The sequence below is a fragment of the Sinohyriopsis cumingii genome, chromosome 2 (genome assembly GCF_028554795.1).
Source record: "Sinohyriopsis cumingii isolate HCF-2022 chromosome 2, ASM2855479v2, whole genome shotgun sequence".
Lineage (NCBI taxonomy): Eukaryota > Metazoa > Mollusca > Bivalvia > Unionida > Unionidae > Sinohyriopsis > Sinohyriopsis cumingii.
Genome location: NC_142962.1, coordinates 34,372,376 through 34,392,423, shown reverse-complemented (window position 1 = coordinate 34,392,423; position 20,048 = coordinate 34,372,376). Strand labels below are relative to the sequence as shown.

The 20,048-nt window shown below is 35.7% G+C and overlaps 1 protein-coding gene across 10 annotated transcripts in view; it reads left to right on the top strand.

Moving 5' to 3' along the window:
- The first annotated feature begins 6,773 nt into the window (after positions 1-6,773).
- Positions 6,774-20,048, top strand: part of LOC149804603 (SPARC-related modular calcium-binding protein 1-like) — a 144,316-nt gene continuing 131,041 nt past the window's right edge. For 2 of the 10 annotated variants that reach the window (XM_089942319.1, XM_089942325.1), the window contains exon 1: positions 6,775-7,329. In XM_089942319.1, the coding sequence (XP_089798445.1) occupies positions 7,222-7,329 (108 nt within the window). In that variant the 5' untranslated portion in view covers positions 6,775-7,221. Of the gene's footprint in view, positions 7,330-20,048 lie in introns of all 10 variants that reach the window. The other 8 variants (XM_089942333.1, XM_089942287.1, XM_089942297.1 and 5 more) reach the window with 5 other exon arrangements.

Below are 20,048 nucleotides of genomic sequence, written 5' to 3'. Positions count from 1 at the left end.
TTAGAACAGGACGTTAATATCATTCGATTCTTAGCAAGACTTGTCGGTGCATGGCCGTACATTCCTTGCTGACAGAAACTACCGAAGTAGCGGTACAATGAAAAAGTATATTGGTACGTACCACCGGAGAAAAATACCGCGGTAAATTGGTATACCGGAAATACCTCGAGTTCACTGATAGCACTTAGAAGTAAACGATTGATTGCTTCGGGCTGCAGCAAAAATATTATTTCACATAAAGCAATAGTTACTATAGATTTGTACCAATGTCAAATTTGTGTTAGATTCTAATGCAGTATCTAAGGTATTTGCAGAAACACAATATCTTTTTGTATTATGCGTTAATCTTTCTCCCTGCTAGTTTATCATAAACTGCACTTAGTCAAGAACAAGCAACAACATTGCTGTAACTTGTTCCATGCGACAAATAGTTTAAATCTTACTAAAAGATAAATGATACAGTTGCGATTTGAAAAATCAGCGGACCTGACTGATTTAAAGAGAACGTGTACAGAAGCCTTCATATCGTGATATTTAAATATTGGTTTCGACTGTTATGAAACATTATTTTCACATTGTTAGTGACTGCATGGTGTAAAATTCAGGAATACAGATATTTGTAGCGTCAGTTCAATACATATCAATTTCCCTGCAAAGTCATGATCTGAGGCCAACGTAATAGCGAATATGTAAGTTACATGGTGGCTATACTAGCGACTGGGTGCAAGTTAATTAGTGCTGGGAAACGAAAGAGCATCGCAGAGAAATAGAGCTATTTCATGTCCTGCTTGAAAAGTAAAATAATCAGCAGGATCAAGCACCCATTATTGATCGTTTGTTACATACATACATACATACATACATACATACATACATGCATCCATGCATCCATATACATACATACATACATACATACATACATACATACATACATACATACATACATACATACATACATACATGCATGCATCCATGCATCCATCCATGCATGCATGCATGCATCCATCCATCCATCCATCCATCCATCCATCCATCCATTACATACATACATACATACATACATACATACATACATACATACATACATACATACATACATACATACATACATACATACATACATACATACATACATACTGATACGTGTTTCGGCTCTAATAAACAGTAACAAAAGATAGTGTTAAAGCAACAAGCTTTGAAAAATTTAACAAATAAATTATTTCCCTGGAAAAAAAAAAACAATGTAAAAATGACAAATAAGAACTTACGGTTTCAAGAAACAAATCCCAAAATAATCCACGAATTAAATTTTAGAAGTCCTAGTAATAAAATGTTCAAATGAATTCAAGTTCAAGTCCCGACGAAATATCCAAAAATGGAAAACGATGACGTATACTTTGTTGATAAATGTAAAATATGCTTGAAATTTTCCGTAAACCGAAATAAGTAGTACAGAACAAAACGGTATGTTACTCTGTGTATAAACCAATATGTAAGAAGTTTTTAGAGCTTGTTTAGTTGTAAAGTTACAAACTCACAGCATCAGTTAAATTCTCCGAATACACAACATTTGATGACGTAACTAAAGCTTAAATTACTACTAAAAGATTCTAGTCTTTCACATTTGTTTTGGTCCTGGATTCCTGATTTCATTACATTATTGGTGTGGTGAATTGGTTTTCACTATGAAGATGGCATATGTCTCAAGGTATATGTATATATGTATAGATTTATTTACTCATGTTTAATTTAGGAAGCTCTTGCAAATAAAACAATAAATTTTCACTGCCATTACACTGTCTCGATTCAGTAATGCTGCGGTTTACGTTTTCTGTACTTCCATGACGTCACTCTTTCAACATCGGTCCTGGCCCCATGATAGGTACTTCCGATGTCTTCAGGAATAAACTACAAATTGTTCAACTAATAAGCATTAATGATTAACGATAGAAACTTGCCCGTGCCCGTTCACGTGAACTACTGACTATTACATTGAGGAGTTATTGAGACGAAGGAATGAAATGTTCGTAAATTGATTTTTTTTTTTATTTTATTTTTTTTGTCATGGTGCAACATGTGCACAGGTGTAATAAGCATCGGTAGAGTTTAGAACTTCCAACAGCATTATTACTAAACACCACCACCACTGCTGCTACTACTATACTGTTGCTACTACTACTTATACTGCTGCTGCTGCTACTACTACTACTACTTCCGTGACTAGGGTCATTACTATCATTTGACGAAGGAAGAATAAAATATTACCGTTACTAACTGTAGCATCACGAAGATTAAAATTTAGTTAATTTGGCAAGTTTTAATGTTGCACAAATTTCATGCACTCTAATTAATAAGTACATATATATAGGACATATTTGCAGTTATTCACGTTTGTATTTAATTAATCAACAACTGTCATTACTATTTTTTGTTTAAGTCTATGAAAATGTGTAATTTGCTTCAACATATTGACGTAGAAATATTGTGATTGAGGTTTTGTCGTATTTCAAAACAGGAAATTTTTGGATAATGCATTGCAAACGTAAAGGGAGGCCAGCATACCAACTGAACAAAATGTTACGACTCTATAGTCTTAAACTATGCAATAGAAAGAAGCAAAACCAACAATCAGGAGAAATTCAACTAACAATTTATTTCCCCAGAATACAAAGCAAATATTTAAAAGATATTACAGTATTGTGATTGAAATCCTAAACAATCCTAAATGTTCTATCACAAATCCAAAAGTTGAGAATGTTCCCAATTAATTCCAATAGTCTTGAATGTCTAGATGTATCACAATGATATAATCCAGAAGGTCTTTGAATGAGTCCCCAGTAATCCCAACGTAGTACTTTAGGTCAGAAGTCAATGAGCACTTTGTAATTCCAAAGAATGATTTGAATAAATGGTTCTTCTTAAGTTATAACTGAACACAAAGGTTGTTGTTGTAGGGTTTAACGCCATTTTCAGCATCCGATAGGCTATACATGGCGGCCAGTATTAATGGTGGAGGAAGAACCCGGGAAAACCCCCGGAAAGAACCATAAAGGTAAACTCTGATCATAGAGTCCCAAAGACTGATATTAAAACAGGAATGAAGACTTTGTTTACAAAATCCTTTGACCGTTCCTGTGGCCTAATTGGTTAGAGCGTCCGCCTTGAGTGCTGGATGTAGAGGGTTCCAGCCCCGACCGAGTCATACCGACGACTTATAAAAATAGTACTAGCATCTGCCTCGCTTGGCGCTCATCATTAAAAGGTTAGTGTTAGGATTGGTCGACCTGGTGTCAGGATAATGTGAATTGTTGAGACATGATGCCACTTATCTGCGGTATGATGCTCCATTTGTAGACATCACAATAAGCTACCACAATGCATGTATCACAACAATATGACTCTAATTGTTAAAGCTAAGTTAACAATCTAAATAAAATAAACACACACACTTCTTGATATACATATATCCACTTGACTTTAAAACAATTTCTGAAAACATAATGGAAAAATCCAAATATTATCAACAAGTTCGCTTCCAGAACATTCTAGGATCGTAATCAAGGCTAGGTCTTGAACTGAAATTTGAGTAAATATCTTTAAAATAATGATAATAGTCAGCTAGGCCTAAACTATACCCTCAATCACGGAGAAAGGTCAAACGCATAATATAAATGAAATATGCATAAAAAAGACCATGCCTTTCGTGTCTTCCTAAATCATTCCGAAGCTTTTCGGACGTGCACAAGTGAGTAACCTCGCGCAGCTACTCTAATGCGTTTAAAATAAAAGCACTCCTTCTCAGCGTTTAACACAAAGACACTCCTCCACACCGTTTAAATCAAAGACTTCTAACTTTGGAATATTAACTGGGAGCTATGTTGATGTGCATATCGGACTTAGAATCTCGATATATATATATATATATATATATATATATATATATATATATATATATATATATATATATATATATATATATATATATATATATATATATATATATATATAGGGTGCAGAATTATTTTTTTTGGGGGGGGTGGTGCAAACATACAGTGGTCAGCTATTAAGGAATAGTGTCTTTGGAAGGTTATTTACCTATTTACTTATATATTGTAGGCCATAATTGTGAAGTGTGTAGACCCAGATTTGTGGTCTCACAATGTGCTGTCAGACCTGTGTTCACGCTTTCCGTTCCTCTCACAATTTCAATTAAGCAACGCGGACCGTCGTCTGCGGGCGTATTATATGATGATTTAGGTCTGTGGTACTCTCAGTTGGGTGTGTGGTATATATGTTTTAATACGGTAACACTAATGTCGACCCTAATTATGCTTTTTAATAATTAAATAGATAGTAGTTCCTGTTGATAACATTATTAATGAACGTGAACATAGAAACTACATTTGTTTAATTTATATACTCAAAAAAGCCAGAGTAAATAAATATTCATGCAAAAATGAAGAGATGAAGTTATCTCTTTGTTGGATGCCCATGGATTAGAACACAAATTGATGTAGGTTACAAACCCTACTAGCACATTTTCAGTTCAGTTAAAGTACATTGTGGTCATTTCATGCGCATAAATTTAACTATCTAACTGTCAAGAAAACGTAGTCAAACAAACTTTCAATTTATCCTCGCTTATTGTTTGCCCGGTGATGGGGTCAGCGTGCTTTCACCTCACCCCCACCCCTTTCACAAAGCATCCTGATGTAATGAGAAAAGAAAAGAAAAGAAATAACTGTCAAAATAGTTGTAGATGATGAGGATGATGGTACTGTTCATGCTGCCGCTGCTGCTGCTGATGATGATGATTATGACCGCTCCGGTGGCCTATTGGTTAGAGCTTCCGCCTCGGATGCGGGAGGTCGTGGGTTCGATCCCCGTCCGAGTCATACCAAAGACTTACAAAAATGGTACTATTAAGAGGTTAGTGTTAGGACTGGTCGGCCTGGTGTCAGGATAATGTGAATGCGTGGGACATCATGCTACATTTCTGCGGCATGATGCCCCAGTGCTAGGCATCACTATAAACTGCCACACTGCAGACATCGTAGCGATATGACTGAAAAACTGTTAAAGCTACGTTAAAAAAATCCGAATCCAAATCCATGATGATGATGATGATGATGATGATGATGAAAACGACGGTGATGGTGGCTAAAAAAATCAATGATGACTGTTATGATCATGTTCAATATAAATCACCAGAATCATTATTTTCATAGTTGTCGTCGTTAGCCTCACTCATCGACGTCTTCATCGTCGTCTTAATCATCGTCGACAATAGCAACAATTTGGTTGTCCTCGTCATAAGCATTAGCATCATACCTATCGTCATATTCGTTATTGCCATCAGTAGAATCAGCATGAATTTTAGGAGGAAAAGGAAGGGAGGAGGATAATATCGACGACAATTATCACTATAATGAACAAATTGTATAGTGCCAGTTCTATTATTGTTCACAGGTGACAACTTGAATAATGCTGAAGAATAATATCCTTGAAATTGAGTTTGAGCACGGGTACGATGACATGATCACCCAGTGTGTTTACGACAGGTAAGGTGGCAGGTGCGAGTTGATTGAAGAGTTCCATCAAATTGGTATTACTAATTTGAGAACCACCTCTCTCAAGAGCGTACAATTATAAGGTATCCAAGAGAGCCCAAATTATTAAAATCGGGCATATAGTGGATTGTTTTTGTTCTGTTTTGTTGGGGGGGGGAGGGTTTATGTTCTCTTTTTATCTTCTTAAAAACGTAGACGATGGTTACTTTTAAATGGTTTAACAGTATATGCACACTGTTCCGCACTGACTACCACAGGTGTCAAGCTATCTAAGTTGAATTGTCAAAATAAAATTTTCTTTAATCTGGCACAAACCGTTGATAGATGTTCTTTACAATAAGTGTTCCTTTAATAAAATACCTTATACAAATAAACCGACCAGACTGAATACTAGATCTTCGAATCACATGTCGTCAATTCTTTATCTTACATTTCATATTTTAGTTTATATTTATGCACAGTCACAAGCGCACCTTGGTCATCGAATTGTAATTTTAGAATAACTTTAAATCCCGCATTGCGCCTTTGTTTAATCCTGTCAGAGGTATAGTAACATTGGTAGTCAAACATTGAGGGTATTATTGCTGCGACACTGATCAAATTATAATGCAACTTACCGACAAGTTTTATTTCGTGGATAAGGCTACTCAATATTTCAAAACAATTGTCTTTACATGAAAAGCACGTATGGACGACTTTTTGCAGTATAGTTTTGATAATGTATTACTTAAAATTTATCATAAACTGTAGGACTTCTAAGAACACAGCCCAAAGGATGGATCATTTTCAGATGGGTAACAACTGCTTAGGTATTTACGGTAATTCCAAGTAGACTGAATGCGCAGGTGTGGGTGAGATTTGTTTTCCTCGTCTAGGATTAGACGAAGGAACAAACTAGATAAACAGCGAGGCGCAAATCGTCATTAATTTAATATGTGCGTTTTAAATCCGTAAAGATAACACACTGTTGTGCGTTGCGTCATTAATACAGACAGAACTTACCAGTCTCGCAGCGCGATACGTAATTAGTCAAAACTTGCGACGTTCTGCCAGTAGGGTGTATAATGTATCACCAATTTGTTTAGTGTTAGCGATAGCCTCACGGGCGTGGTAATCAAATATGTATCTTTTCATTGGCTTTGACATTCCTAGCTATTCTTCTTATGAATATGCATGAGTTAGGGTACATATCACGTGGGTAGAATCCTCTCTAAATAAATGTGTCGGTATTACACGTCAAATACTTGAGTGTCTTGATAAGAGAACACGTGTGTATAAAGTTAATATTAGTCTCATATACATGGAATATATCAATAGTTATACTATTAAGTTGCTTCTACCAATAACTACGTTGATCTCACATATGAGGATTATCTAACAAATTTCAAGCCTTATAAAAAAAAAAAATAATTATAACAACCATAATAATAATAACAATAACAATTTCTTCAATTTTGGATTCGGCTCGTTGTGCAAAGCTTCGTTTTCCTGCTGGATTACAACCAGCCATCACAGTCCACTACGGGAAATATATTCCCTTCTCCTCCGATTGTCTGGAGAAAATCTGCGGATGTCCCAATAGCGACGTCCGTTCACTTGTCTGTCTGTGATCCGTGTTGTGCTTGTCATGTCGTGATTCCACGCGGAAAGGATGTATCGGTTAGACTGGAAATGTATCTGCATCCAAGCCATTCTTTTGTATGTAATAGCACAAACTGCAAACTCTCTGTCAAAATCAGAAATCCAACGTACAGGAAAGGTGAGTGACTTTCTTTCTTTCATTCTTTCTTTTTTTTCTTTCTTTCTTTCACACATATACATAACACGTGAGCTTTAAATGTGGAACTTCACATTAATCTCTCTCTCTCTCTCTCTCTCTCTCTCTCTCTCTCTCTCTCTCTCTCTCTCTCTCTCTCTCCATATTGCAATCGAAGCCCTAATACAATGCCCGTACTTACAATCACATGTGTTAATATTTAGGTATACTTACGTGTGCACATACATACTTATAATATGTATACAGAGTGCCTTTCCGACCTTAGATAAGTGGGTGAACGAAGAGATAATTGCGTCCATATTCATGAATGTATTACTCGGGGATTGTGTGGGAAATAAGGACAGATACATTTTAGGAATTGTTGGATTCAGTAAGTAAAGGATGAATAAATGAATGAAATGATCAACCTATTAACGAAAGGGTGTGGGTCTGTGCCTCAATTCACCTTATCTCTATATACAAAGTGATGAAAGGGAGGGTGCTTGGACGGGTTGACGGATCGATAAAGTTATTTACTGCATGTCTGTATTTATGTGTGTATTGCATGTATATATGGATGTGTGTGCGAGTGCACGCGTGTGTGTGTGCTATTGTAAACAAATGAATTCTATTTCACATCATATTTTAAGTCGTCATTATTTTCACGGTCTTCTTTCTCCGTGTGCAACCCGATACAGTAATGACATACTTTCGATAGCTGACATGGAGGAAGACAAGTTATAAATTACGTGCAAGTTTTATTTCATTAAGCTGTGTATCTGTAAAGAACTTGAAAGATTATATTATGCAAGGCGTACGATACTTCACGAATTAAATTTGTATCTTAATTCTTTTGGACTAGATATGTGTAATTCTATACCGGCAGTTAAAATAAGCAACAATTGCTCACCACTTTTATGGTAAATAAATGTGACAAGTATTATTCTGCCCTGCGTTAGTTTTATACATTTGTCTTTATTTTTATTTTTACTTTTTTATGTCCTTATCAATTGTAAAACTTTTTTGGGTGGGTTTGTGCAAGCCTGTTGGTTGCATAGGCAGGTAAACAGGTTGGTAGATGGGTATGTTGATAGGTAGGAAGAGACGTGCACACGTACGTACATGCAGGGCCGGCGCTACCATAAAGGCAAACTAGGCAGCCGCCTAGGGCGCTGATTTCAGGGGGCGCATTTTTTAAATTTTTTTATTGTTTATAAATTTTGAAATTGATGGGGGGGGGAGGGCGCCAGAATCTAACCTTGCCTAGGGCGCCAGATAGTCTGGCTGTGTCTGGCGCCGGCCCTGCGTACATGCAAAGATGGGCAGATAGATTGGTAGGTAAATTGTTTGGAATATTGTTTAGTATGTTGGGTAAGGGCTACAATTACAAATATCAGGCCACCTATTAATAATGCACGTTTTTTATTATAGGCTACAGTTCTATTCACTAGAAATTTGATTACAGGCAAAGGATGTCATTCTATTCACACGTTTCCATGCGATTCTCTTATACTACCTTAAGCGATTGTAAGAAGTGATTTGTTGCATACCCCACGCACGTGAACGCTCTCTGTATGAAGTGAAGATTTCCACATTCTTACACTAGCAATGTACAGTTCACCTTCTTCGTGCGATCAAAGCTATCTATGTTCCATGCGTTACCACATTAATCGTTGTGTAGGACATGTATCTCTATGTGTGAGTAACAGAAAGGACAATGTTCGTACCTAGATATGTAAGCCTAACGCGACGATCGTGCATATTTCACGAAGTTCAATCGTTTGTAGAAGAATCAGCACGCAACGTCAGCTCTTTTTTTCTTCTGAGTGTACCGGCAAAGGTTTGAATCTGCCAAACCGTGTTATAATGTTGTTTACTTTCCTTTAATATTTATACTCGATCTTGATATCAGTATATTTTTTAAAATACTTCCTCCAAAAACGGATTTTTTTTTACAATGTTCGTGTCTGAAAAGATCTGTCTCGCGTGCATCTTGACCTCCTTTTGTGTGCTACCAGGCATAACACGTTGACGAACGAGCGTGAGTGAAACAACAAATATGTTTAACTACAAGTGAGATTCGGATATATAAAAAATCAGCTAATGACAATAACAGCTGGAGTATGACGAATTATGTAATAATAGTTGAATTGATATGAGTTGGAGAATTAATGCAATAGAATGTATATGGTAAAAGATATCCAGCAAAGTGTGCATGCTCTCCAGTCCGCTCAACACGTGGTTGTGTTACTATGGTATTTCATTCAACGTGTCGTATCAAAAGAACAAAAATGTAGATAATACGTAAGACATATGCAGTAAATGGTAATTAATTTTAATAAAAGAGGAGCAGCAGATTAAAGACGAACGGAGATAAATATTGTTCCCTGCCTATATTACATATAAGATAACCGATGGTGTGTCAGTCAGCCATAATGTTTCAGTTTGTGTCAGTCAGCCATGATGTGCCAGTTTATGCAACGAGGCACGAGTTTTTTCTCTCTTTTTTTTTCTCAAGATGTGGTGGGTGGTAGTAAGGTAGGCTAATATTTGCAACATGTTTTATCAACGCGTATTTTTGCTATTTATAGTATTGTTAATAAATTCCCTTTTGTATATCAGTGCTAAATAGTGGTAACAAATTTAATGGCGTTAGGGTCTTGATAAATCGTAATAGCTGATGAGGGACGACAAGAAAAAAGCTAATCTCAGTCTAGTGTTTATTATACAAGTCCACTGCGTCTTCAGTAATATCATATTACTTGTAACAACTCTAACTGCCATGCATACACACCGAATATACATGTACATATGCAAAACTACTGCCCCACCGATGCCTTCACTCGACTGAACACTTCGAGAGTTGTAATGGCTATCCTTTGATGCTTCTAGTGTATATTTTTACTTGCTGACCATCTGCTTATCTATCTTCGCCTAAAATTAACATCTACAAGTTCTAATAGTTATGTCCAAGTCACACAAAGGCCATACTCTGCTCGAACAAGCTTATTTAAAATCTGAAATCTGATATACCGTTGACTGACATTAATGACGAAGGGGAGCCATGGTCAATTACACACATATGCGGACTTGATATTACGTCCAGACTCAAGACTCAAAACGGGTCTTTGATGCGGCCTAAATGGTCAAATAGCACCTGTTGTCACTGTATCAGGCAAGTGATGGTTTAAATAATTACTTTCAGAATTATATAAAAGATTAAACAAAGACTTAAAAAATAATTCCAACCGTTACAAAATGTCATAATATTCAATAGGTACATAATCAATATTGAAATTCAAAGATTGTTTGTATGATTTTCGTGTGAGACACGTGTGTACTTACACCCAGTCAATTGTAAATAAATGTGCTTCATTAACTAATGCTCATTTTGAAGAGGCTTAACCGGTCCAAATTGATGATCAGTTGGGTGGGATAATAATGGTTGATTTTTGCTTTATAAACGAATTCCCACACAATATTCAAGATTTATACTGGCACTATCGTACATTTTCTATACGTTTTCTACATGTGTCAGTTACATATGCAGAAATCAATTACACATGCATCGATCACTGGCCCGTGTAAAAACTGGAGAACAATCTGATGTGTATCCTGTATATATCGACGGACAGATGGTCGGACAGATATCTGACATTTGTTAAGAAGAATTGTTAAATGGTTATTTTGTCAAATTTCATTTGAGGAAAAAATCTGTTTAAAAATAAAAGAATTTTAACAAAAATTCTCCCTTGGGTGGCAAATCACTAAAAAAAATCACGTAATATTATGTACACACAACGTACGATGTACATTGTACAGAAAAGCGGGCTTTATTTGATTATGTCGTTGAGGAGGTGAAAGTAAATAAACTTATGTGAGAACCTGACAGTTTCTCAATGGCACAGATCTGGGGTCGAGTTTCGACTTTCACACCTGTAGCGGGTAAAATCTAATTATCACTACAGCTATTGATTGATAAATCATCCCCCCCACCGGTGTCAAATAAATACTTTCTGTATCGTTTACTTTTTTTCATGGAAAAACTAAAGTCGTGTAGTCAATAAAAATACAAGAAATTCACAACGTACGAATTTGAGAGACTTTTCCCTGTTCTGTTTAAACAAATACAAATAATTTTAAAAAAATGGTGAAGGATATTCAGTAACAACCGTATGTGCCCGTGATTATTCAAACCCGACTGCAAAATTATTAGATCCATATCAGGGTTGCTCCGTTAAAATGAATTAAAAAATAGAACGAACACCATATACTTAGATCAGATTATCATCTGAACTTTTCGTCACTGAGCTCGCATTATACAAAATCTAACTGCGAGAAAAACAAAGGTGGTGTTCTTTTGTTATCTGGAGGAAGAGACTGCGGATAGGAATAACATCCGAGTCTTCGGTACATTGCTTTGAAACAATTTTTAAGTAATATTACAACTTTAACTTAAGCAATATACATGTACCTGTTTTTTTCGTTGTTTTTTCTTTTTTCTTTTTTCAAATCCGTTTGTCTTGTATTAGAGGTATGCAATCACATTTTGAATAACTGTTAATGAAATTTACTATCCAGATTCATAGATATTACAATCTTACGTTTTATATGAAGTTCAGCTTTCGTAGTATTATGTAGCTTGATAAGATCTCCCAATATCGACTTTTTTTTAGATCGATGGGTGGATGTTGGTGGATAGGTGAGTGTTTGGTGGCAGGTGGAAAGTTGGATGGATGGATTCGTGGATCGATTGGCAGATTGTTTGATTGATTTAATTATTGATTAATTCATTGATTAATTGATTGATTGATTGATTCATTCATTTATTCATACTGCAATAGCGCATATCATTTTGTAATCACAAACAATCCCGATACATAGAATTGAGGAATACTCAAAACTGATTTGTGTAAATAGTGCATGTTCAGTTCGTCTATTCTGGACTGCTTGATAAAATTTAGAACTGGTTGAATCGAACAGATTCATACCTGAAGGTTTCCATTGAAGATATATTGCTTAAAAAAATAAAAATAAATAAATAAAATATATCCTCAGAGATGCAGCGTGATGTAGATAAGATTATCCAAGCTGGTAGATAATAATGGATTAGTTACATCATAAATCTTATTGTGTAATTTTAAGATGTCATTGTGAGAGGAAACAAAAATGGTAAATATTTCCAGAATAAATCTTGGACATGTGTGACCCAGGTTCAACTTACTGCAGCCAGACTTTGACCGCATGCTCAGAATATTTATTTATAATGTCAAGCTTTTCTCGTTAAAACCAAACTAATTCTGGTGACTTTGGAACTCGTGTCAGTCGAGTGATTGACATCTTATTGATTTTATTCACAGTATGAAAATTAAGCTTGCTGGGATGTAGGTTTAAAACTATACTGTCATTTTGTATGTTGTTAAGGAACTCTGTAATATATGGTGGCAGTGGTGGGATCCATTCAACACATGGCTATGCTTCAACTCAATATAAGAATATAATAACAGTTGTGGCGAACCGTGAGTTTTGGCGAAATTATTTCAAGTCGTTTTCAAAAACCGTGAACTCGGTTTTTGTTAGCATTGACCGTGAATGTCGATAACAATATTTCGGTCTGTTCAAAACCGTGGATTTAGTTTCGTGAACAATTGCCGTGGGCATTATTAGAGCAAAGTTTGAGTTACAATTGCGACTTCGTATGGCTGTGACGATAGAAGTTGATAATAAAGTTGAAGCTTATGCGAGGATAAAATCAATGTGCTTTATGTTTAAAAAAAGTATAAAGTTCTTCTGCTTTTTTACATAATGTCAAAACATATTTGTTAATCGTTTTCTCTTACTTGGCCAGCTGTTATGATGCTATCCCAAAAGGACAATAACGGTAAATGTTTCAAGCATAGGTCTTGTACGTATGTGATCCAGTGTCAGCTTACTCAGACAGGCCCGGGCTATGTGGACTAAATGTTTATTCTAAAGCCAATTTTTTTTTTTCCGTTAAAATAAAATTGATTCTGGTAACATTGTTGTTGTTGTAGTTGTAGGGTTTAACGACATTTTTCAGCACAAGATAGGCTATACATGGCAGCCAGTATAAATGGTGGAGAAATAACCCGGGAAAACCCCGGAAAGAACCACCTACCCACGAGAAGCTACTGGCAAGCTTTCTCACGTATCCACACTGGCCGAGCCCTAGACTCAAACCCACGCAAAGGTGAGACGGCAGTGATCCATAACGGTGAGCGCATTAGACCACTCGGCCACATGAGGACACCTTTCTGGTAACATTGGAGCTCACATGTTTAACATAATGATTTTATTTACAGCTAAATAAGTGCCTGTTGCTATTCCGTCGTTTTCTGTGTGCTAAATATATAAAATGTAACGTATAGGCAGGGCCAACAAGGGTGATAACCGGGGATATATCCGAACAACACTTTAATTTTATAAAAGAAAACTTTTCTTTCAACAAGAACTAGAAGAGGCCCTGATGTTTCTTACCCCAGAGCCCTTGATCGCTCTCTACGGCCCTGCGTGTTGGTACGGCTCTGATTTGTGTCGCATTGTCAAAGTATGACTGATATTGAAAGTTTAGTATCTGTGTTTGTTCAAAGAGTTAATAATGCATATATTTAAGAATGACATTTTTCTATCACATCATATTCTCAACTTTTTTTTTTGTTGTACAGTATACAGCTTATTATAAACAAAATTACACCATTTTTGGAGGTTAACAATAAAGACCAAAAATACAACGTTTTTTAACTTTAGATTGCCTAGTCGTCATTTTCAGACCGAAGAGAGAAGGTCAGACTTTGTACTTTGTAGGAAGATAGAAAATGCCAATCCCGTAGATGTAATTTATGTAGGAGTATGGTAAAAGATCATCGTTTATTATCTTAGTGCGATAAAATAGGAATCAAACGTGATTTAGGCCTGCTTTTATGTCTCAAGAATCTATAATTAGATATTTTAGAAGTAACGATAGCAATGTCATAAGGAATATATGCAAACCTATTTTTTTTAATTTTGAGTAGGAAAGAAAAAAATCTTGCTGATGTAGATGTAGAATTTTATGATAGACGTAAATTTTGGATATGTTAATGATCTTACCGCAGTGTAGCATTCTGTTTTATTTAATTTGTTCTCTGAGATTGGATTGTAATATTGTTCAGAAAAAATAAATTAGTCAATCAAACTTGCAAATAACTTGTCCTACCATGACCTATTATTATGTCCAAAGAGACCGCTTTGTCAAAATGACATTTGAGCTTGTAAAAGAAACGATTTTAGCTTTTTTAGCTTTTTCTTAGAAGTGTTCTTTTACTTTAAAGAAAACCAAAACGTCTTAAATTTTTAACAAAGTTTAAATTGTAAGTTTATTATTAGTCTATTCTCGCCTTTAAGTTTGATCCAACTGCAAACAATGTAGGCCCTGATCTGTTGTAGCATAATCTGCCGGCAGATCAAGGGATGTATTCTTTGTTATACTGATTACTCCTAACAAACAGCATAGACACAGATACGACGAGAGATCGGGATACACGGTCAGCGCAACTTTTTTGGCTGCATGTGACAGGCTCTGACGAAAGGTAATTTTTAGTTGTACAGAGTATCTGATCACTGAGATTATCATGCTAAGCTACAATTGGCCTGTATGTGGTCAACTAACAATGTCTAGATTCGGCCTGTATGTGGTCAACTAACAATGTCTACATTCGGCCTGTATGTGGTCAAATAACAATGTCTACATTCGGCCTGTATGTGGTCAAATAACAATGTCTACAGTCGGCCTGTATGTGGTCAAATAACAATGTCTACAGTCGGATTATATGTGGTCAAATAACAATATCTACATTCGGCCTATATGTAGTCAAATAACAATGTCTACATTCGGCCTGTATGTGGTCAAATAACAATGTCTACAATCGGCCTGTATGTGGTCAAATAACAATGTCTACATTCGGCCTGTATGTGGTCAAATAACAATGTCTACAATCGGCCTGTATTTGGTCAAATAACAATGTCTACAATCGGCCTGTATGTGGTCAAATAGCAATGTCTACGTTCGGTCTGTATATGGTCAAATAACAATGTCTACATTCGGTCTGTATGTGGTCAAATTACGATATCTACAATCGGCCTGTATGTGGTCAAATAGCAATGTCTGCAATCGGCCTGTATGTGGTCAAATAACAATGTCTACATTCGGCCTGTATGTGGTCAAATAGCAATGTCTACGTTCGGTCTGTATATGGTCAAATAACAATGTCTACAATCGGCCTGTATGTGGTCAAATAGCAATGTCTACATTCGGCCTGTATGTGGTCAAATAACAATGTCAGAATTTTTATTTTGTTCACGCCAATGATACATTTTAGACATTTTAAACATGACTTGTCTGCATTATCGTTTATATATATACCATTATGAAGGGGAAATGTCTTTTTTGGAAGTGGTTAAACTGTTATTGATATATCCACATAATTAGTCATCCTTGACGAAATTAGCGTGTATCGTGTATTCAATAGTCATCACGATACCCGAAAGACATGGAAACGATTGTTGAAAAGCGAATGTTTTGACATTGTGATTTCAGGACATACGGTACTAATGATATGGAAAAATGGGAACCAGTCTGGAAAATAGAGTATATATGAGTTTGGCTGACCAAAATTGGTAAATAATGTAAATTATGTTTTAGGAAAAAGAATCTTTTGAGAACTTATCCTAGTTGTAAGTGAAAAAAAAAATAGAGACATTGTTTTATTAATAGAATTTCAGTCCTTTAACAGTCTGAGTTTGGAACACCCATTACCAAAATTAGCACCTGACTCTTTGGTGCGGAATCGAAAGCGCATGTTTCAATCACCTGCATGTCCAGAAATGCCGCGGCTCATATCCTTTCTTCTACAGATAAGCAGACATCCAGGTTTTGTCTATACTGATAAATATAGGTTTGATTATGAGCACTCAAAAATTTAAGTTATTGAATTTTTAATATCATGGTGTTTGCATAGGTTTACTATGGGAACTGAATTAGTATCGCGGGTTCTCCAAGATCTAAGTGGTAGTTAATGAGTTTGAGTAAACGGTGGATTTTGATGCTAGTATAGGTAATTACATAAATAAACAACAGTTTGTCATACTAGTCAATGGAAATTAATTACATAAATAAACAATTGTCAGTCATACTAGTATGCGAGTGGTATTTACAAAAATATACAAATGTAACGCGAGTATATGGATAGCAATTAGATAAATATACAATTGTCTGTCATACTAGTACAAGGATGGTAATAATGTAAATAAACAACGGTCTGTCATATTAGTATATGGATAGTAATTATAGAAATAACAACTCTCATCAGATCACGAATATCAAGGAAAAATTGCACGTTTCTTCGATGCGCAATAAGGTTGTTTGGGGGGTTGGTTGGAGGGGGTGTCAATAGTTGTTCTAGCTGAATTATAGCTGTATTCTGCAAAGATAAACGGAAAGCTATTAATGACAAACAGTCAGACGCCTGTTTCTTAACGTCACATGCATTTTAAACCGCAATTTGTTATTTATGAACCAAGCCAAGTGCACTATCTAATTCCTATCGTCATTTATGATTGCAGCAAAAGTGCATTTTCCACGGCCGTTTTTTGCAAGTATGCCTCCATCACTGAACGTTCTCATTTATCCTAACAGTCACTTTCCATTGACATTCATCGTTTTAAAGACACGAAATTGCCCCAGTGAGCTCGCATGTAACTGGCTCGTTTCTTCCAAAATCCGATTAGGTCAAATCACACAGCATTACCGTATTTCTTGGATGGTCCTTTTCTTTGCTGTGTAAAAACGTTGTCATGACTGCGCGACACATCAGTTGCATTGTAAAAAGATAATGTTTTCAGATCATCTGATTTTGTAATTTCCATTCAGTCAGATGATACACATGTGAATCAAACTGGATATATTGGACTAATGCTTGCTAACATTCCTCCAGCTGAACTGATCGACCAATATGGAAATCGGAAAATCGCACGGTCTAGAGTATGTCTTCAGCCAACTAAATATTATTGCCAAGAAAGTTTGGGATCAGTTTTACATACATGCATAGATACATACATAGATACATACATAGATACATACATACATAATCCGCCCCCCTCCCCTTCCGGGAGTTGAGATGACTCAGTGGTTAGCGTGCCGAGCTTACGATCGAAAGGGTGCGGGTTCGAATCCCACCATCGGACCAGACTGGATCAGGTACCGTGGTGTTTCCTTGGGCAAGGCACTTTATTCCAAATGCCTCGGTACTAAATAACTTACTTATGTCGCTGTGGCCTAAAGCACTAGACAAAACCAAACCACCACCCCTCTCCAAAATGATTACCATATCGGTATCCTTATTGCGAAACGTTTACCTTCATCCCGCTGTTTTACTGTTTCTCAAGGTGTGCAACACCATTTACAGGAATAGACTGTGCATAGACTTACGCAAACGGGAATAAATTATTCGAATTTTCGCAAACGTGCAAAATAGTTTAAATAAATTGTATTTTTTTCTAACAAACTCTTTTTGGTGTAAATATTTTCTATGCTAGCAGAAATTTATTCTGTTTGAAAACTTCGAAATGATCAGCAAACTTTTGTTAAAATGTTGTTTTTTATAAGCTTTTATGAAAGTAATAAGTAATAAAAGTTCAGATTTAAAGGAGTGAAGTGTTACTTGTTTTTCGGGGGTGGGGGTGGAGGGCTGTATACTATACTGTACTCGAGTTTTCCTTTCTTCAGACCAGTTGTCTGCACTCTGAAAAAAGGATAGAATGTGCATTCTGTGTGCAGAACCTACGACCACGATTACAAATAGTTTATGTGGGAAGTCTTAGCGCCTACAGCCGAGTGGTCTAGAGGTTTCCTCTCTAAAACCTTGAAACAACAACAACAACAACAATAATAATAATAATAATAATAATAATAATAATAATAATAATAAATACTACTACTAATAATAATAACAACAACAACAATCTACAAGAATTAACATTTGCCATATATTTTGAATTTAGTAAATATGTAAATTTCAGACATAAACTCGGTACACCTGGTAACTCTGATGCAGTGAATCATGCATGGTGAACGACACATGTCAGTAGTGCGGTTAAAACATATCCTAAGATAGATGACTACAACTCCGATGGCGATAATACGATATAATCACAGAGTAAAGAAATACTACATTCCTTGACAGTAATAGCCAAATTAGGCGGTCCTGTTTATCAAACCTGACGTAGAGTATAAGCTTTTAATTCTACTCGTGTTTAAAACTTTTGTATTTGCTCCACGTATATTTTTGTCCTATAAATCAGTCAGTCCTATTAATGTTACTTTTTGTCCCGCTATGTTATAACTCGAATCGAAAATAAAGCGAAGAACAAGTGTTATTTACACGCCAAGGGATTTTCTTTCATTGATAACTACGAGGGATTCTTAATATTTTGCTTCTTCCTTTTACAATAGTATCGCACATTATCAAGGGTTTAGCAACTACCGAGCAATGTGCGGATTACTTGCACACGGCAGTCTTTTGTCGTTTACGGTTGTATTTTCAGGGGTGTCAAGTTTTCTTTATGTATCTTAGGTAAACTGTTAAATTCACTTTTCCATATTCAATCATCATCAATTCATTTGCCTAATTTAATACCAAAACTGCAGATAATCTACTTGCTTGTAAATCTAAAAAGCCTCTTTGTCAGAGTCAATTTGAGCAGCTTGTCCTACGGTTATTTGTGTAAGGCCGTATATATTCATTTAATTCCGTCATCGCGTGTAAAAGTGAAACAAAAAGATTTTACTTACAGTAAAAATGTTGTTTCTTTTCAGGGACTTTGTCGAATGTTTAGTTTAAACAGTATTTATCCACGAAAACATGTTCGCATATAATTCAAATCCATCTATTTTCTTTCTCCACGAACATCTAGGGAATCCGGCGCCATCAAGAGTTATGTCATTGGACGTTAATGTTCCGTCAAACTTCATACATACATACATACATACATACATACATACATACATACATACATACATACATATGTTCCATTATGCTTCTTAAGATTAATATGAACAATTGTATAATGTTTGACACTTTAGAATTTTAGATGAGATGAACGAAAACGAAATGACAACGAACGAACCAAATGTTTTCATTTTCTCTGACGTAAAAGTCATTCACGGGTAGATTATACTCAAAGAAAATGCATATTTTGTTTGATATATAATAATTGTTTTAAGCTGTAATATATGGTAATCAAAACGTTTTAAAACGCATCTGTGGTTTGCAGTCACTTGCATCAAATATGTACAATGCGGTTCGTATTTAAAATGGTGTGAAAATGATGGTTTGTCATGCATTGTTGTTTAACGCTAACCTAACAAGATTGCAAGACTGATAAAGCGATGTAATGTGGTCTTGTAACTTTTGAAGCTCCACCACCAATATTAAATTCAATTGAAACATCTCTGGCTTTTCTGCACGAAAACCTTATGCTGTTCCGAATACATTAGAATCGGAATTTATTTATTTATTTATTTATTTATTTATTTATTTATTTGTTTGTTTGTTTGTTTATTTATTTCTCCCTCTTACCTTTCAGTAGTTTGTTTCTATAGCTAGTGTTTTGTTGGCACGTGTGCTGGCTGGTTAGGGTGGCCTGCATGTGTACTTCTTGTTTGT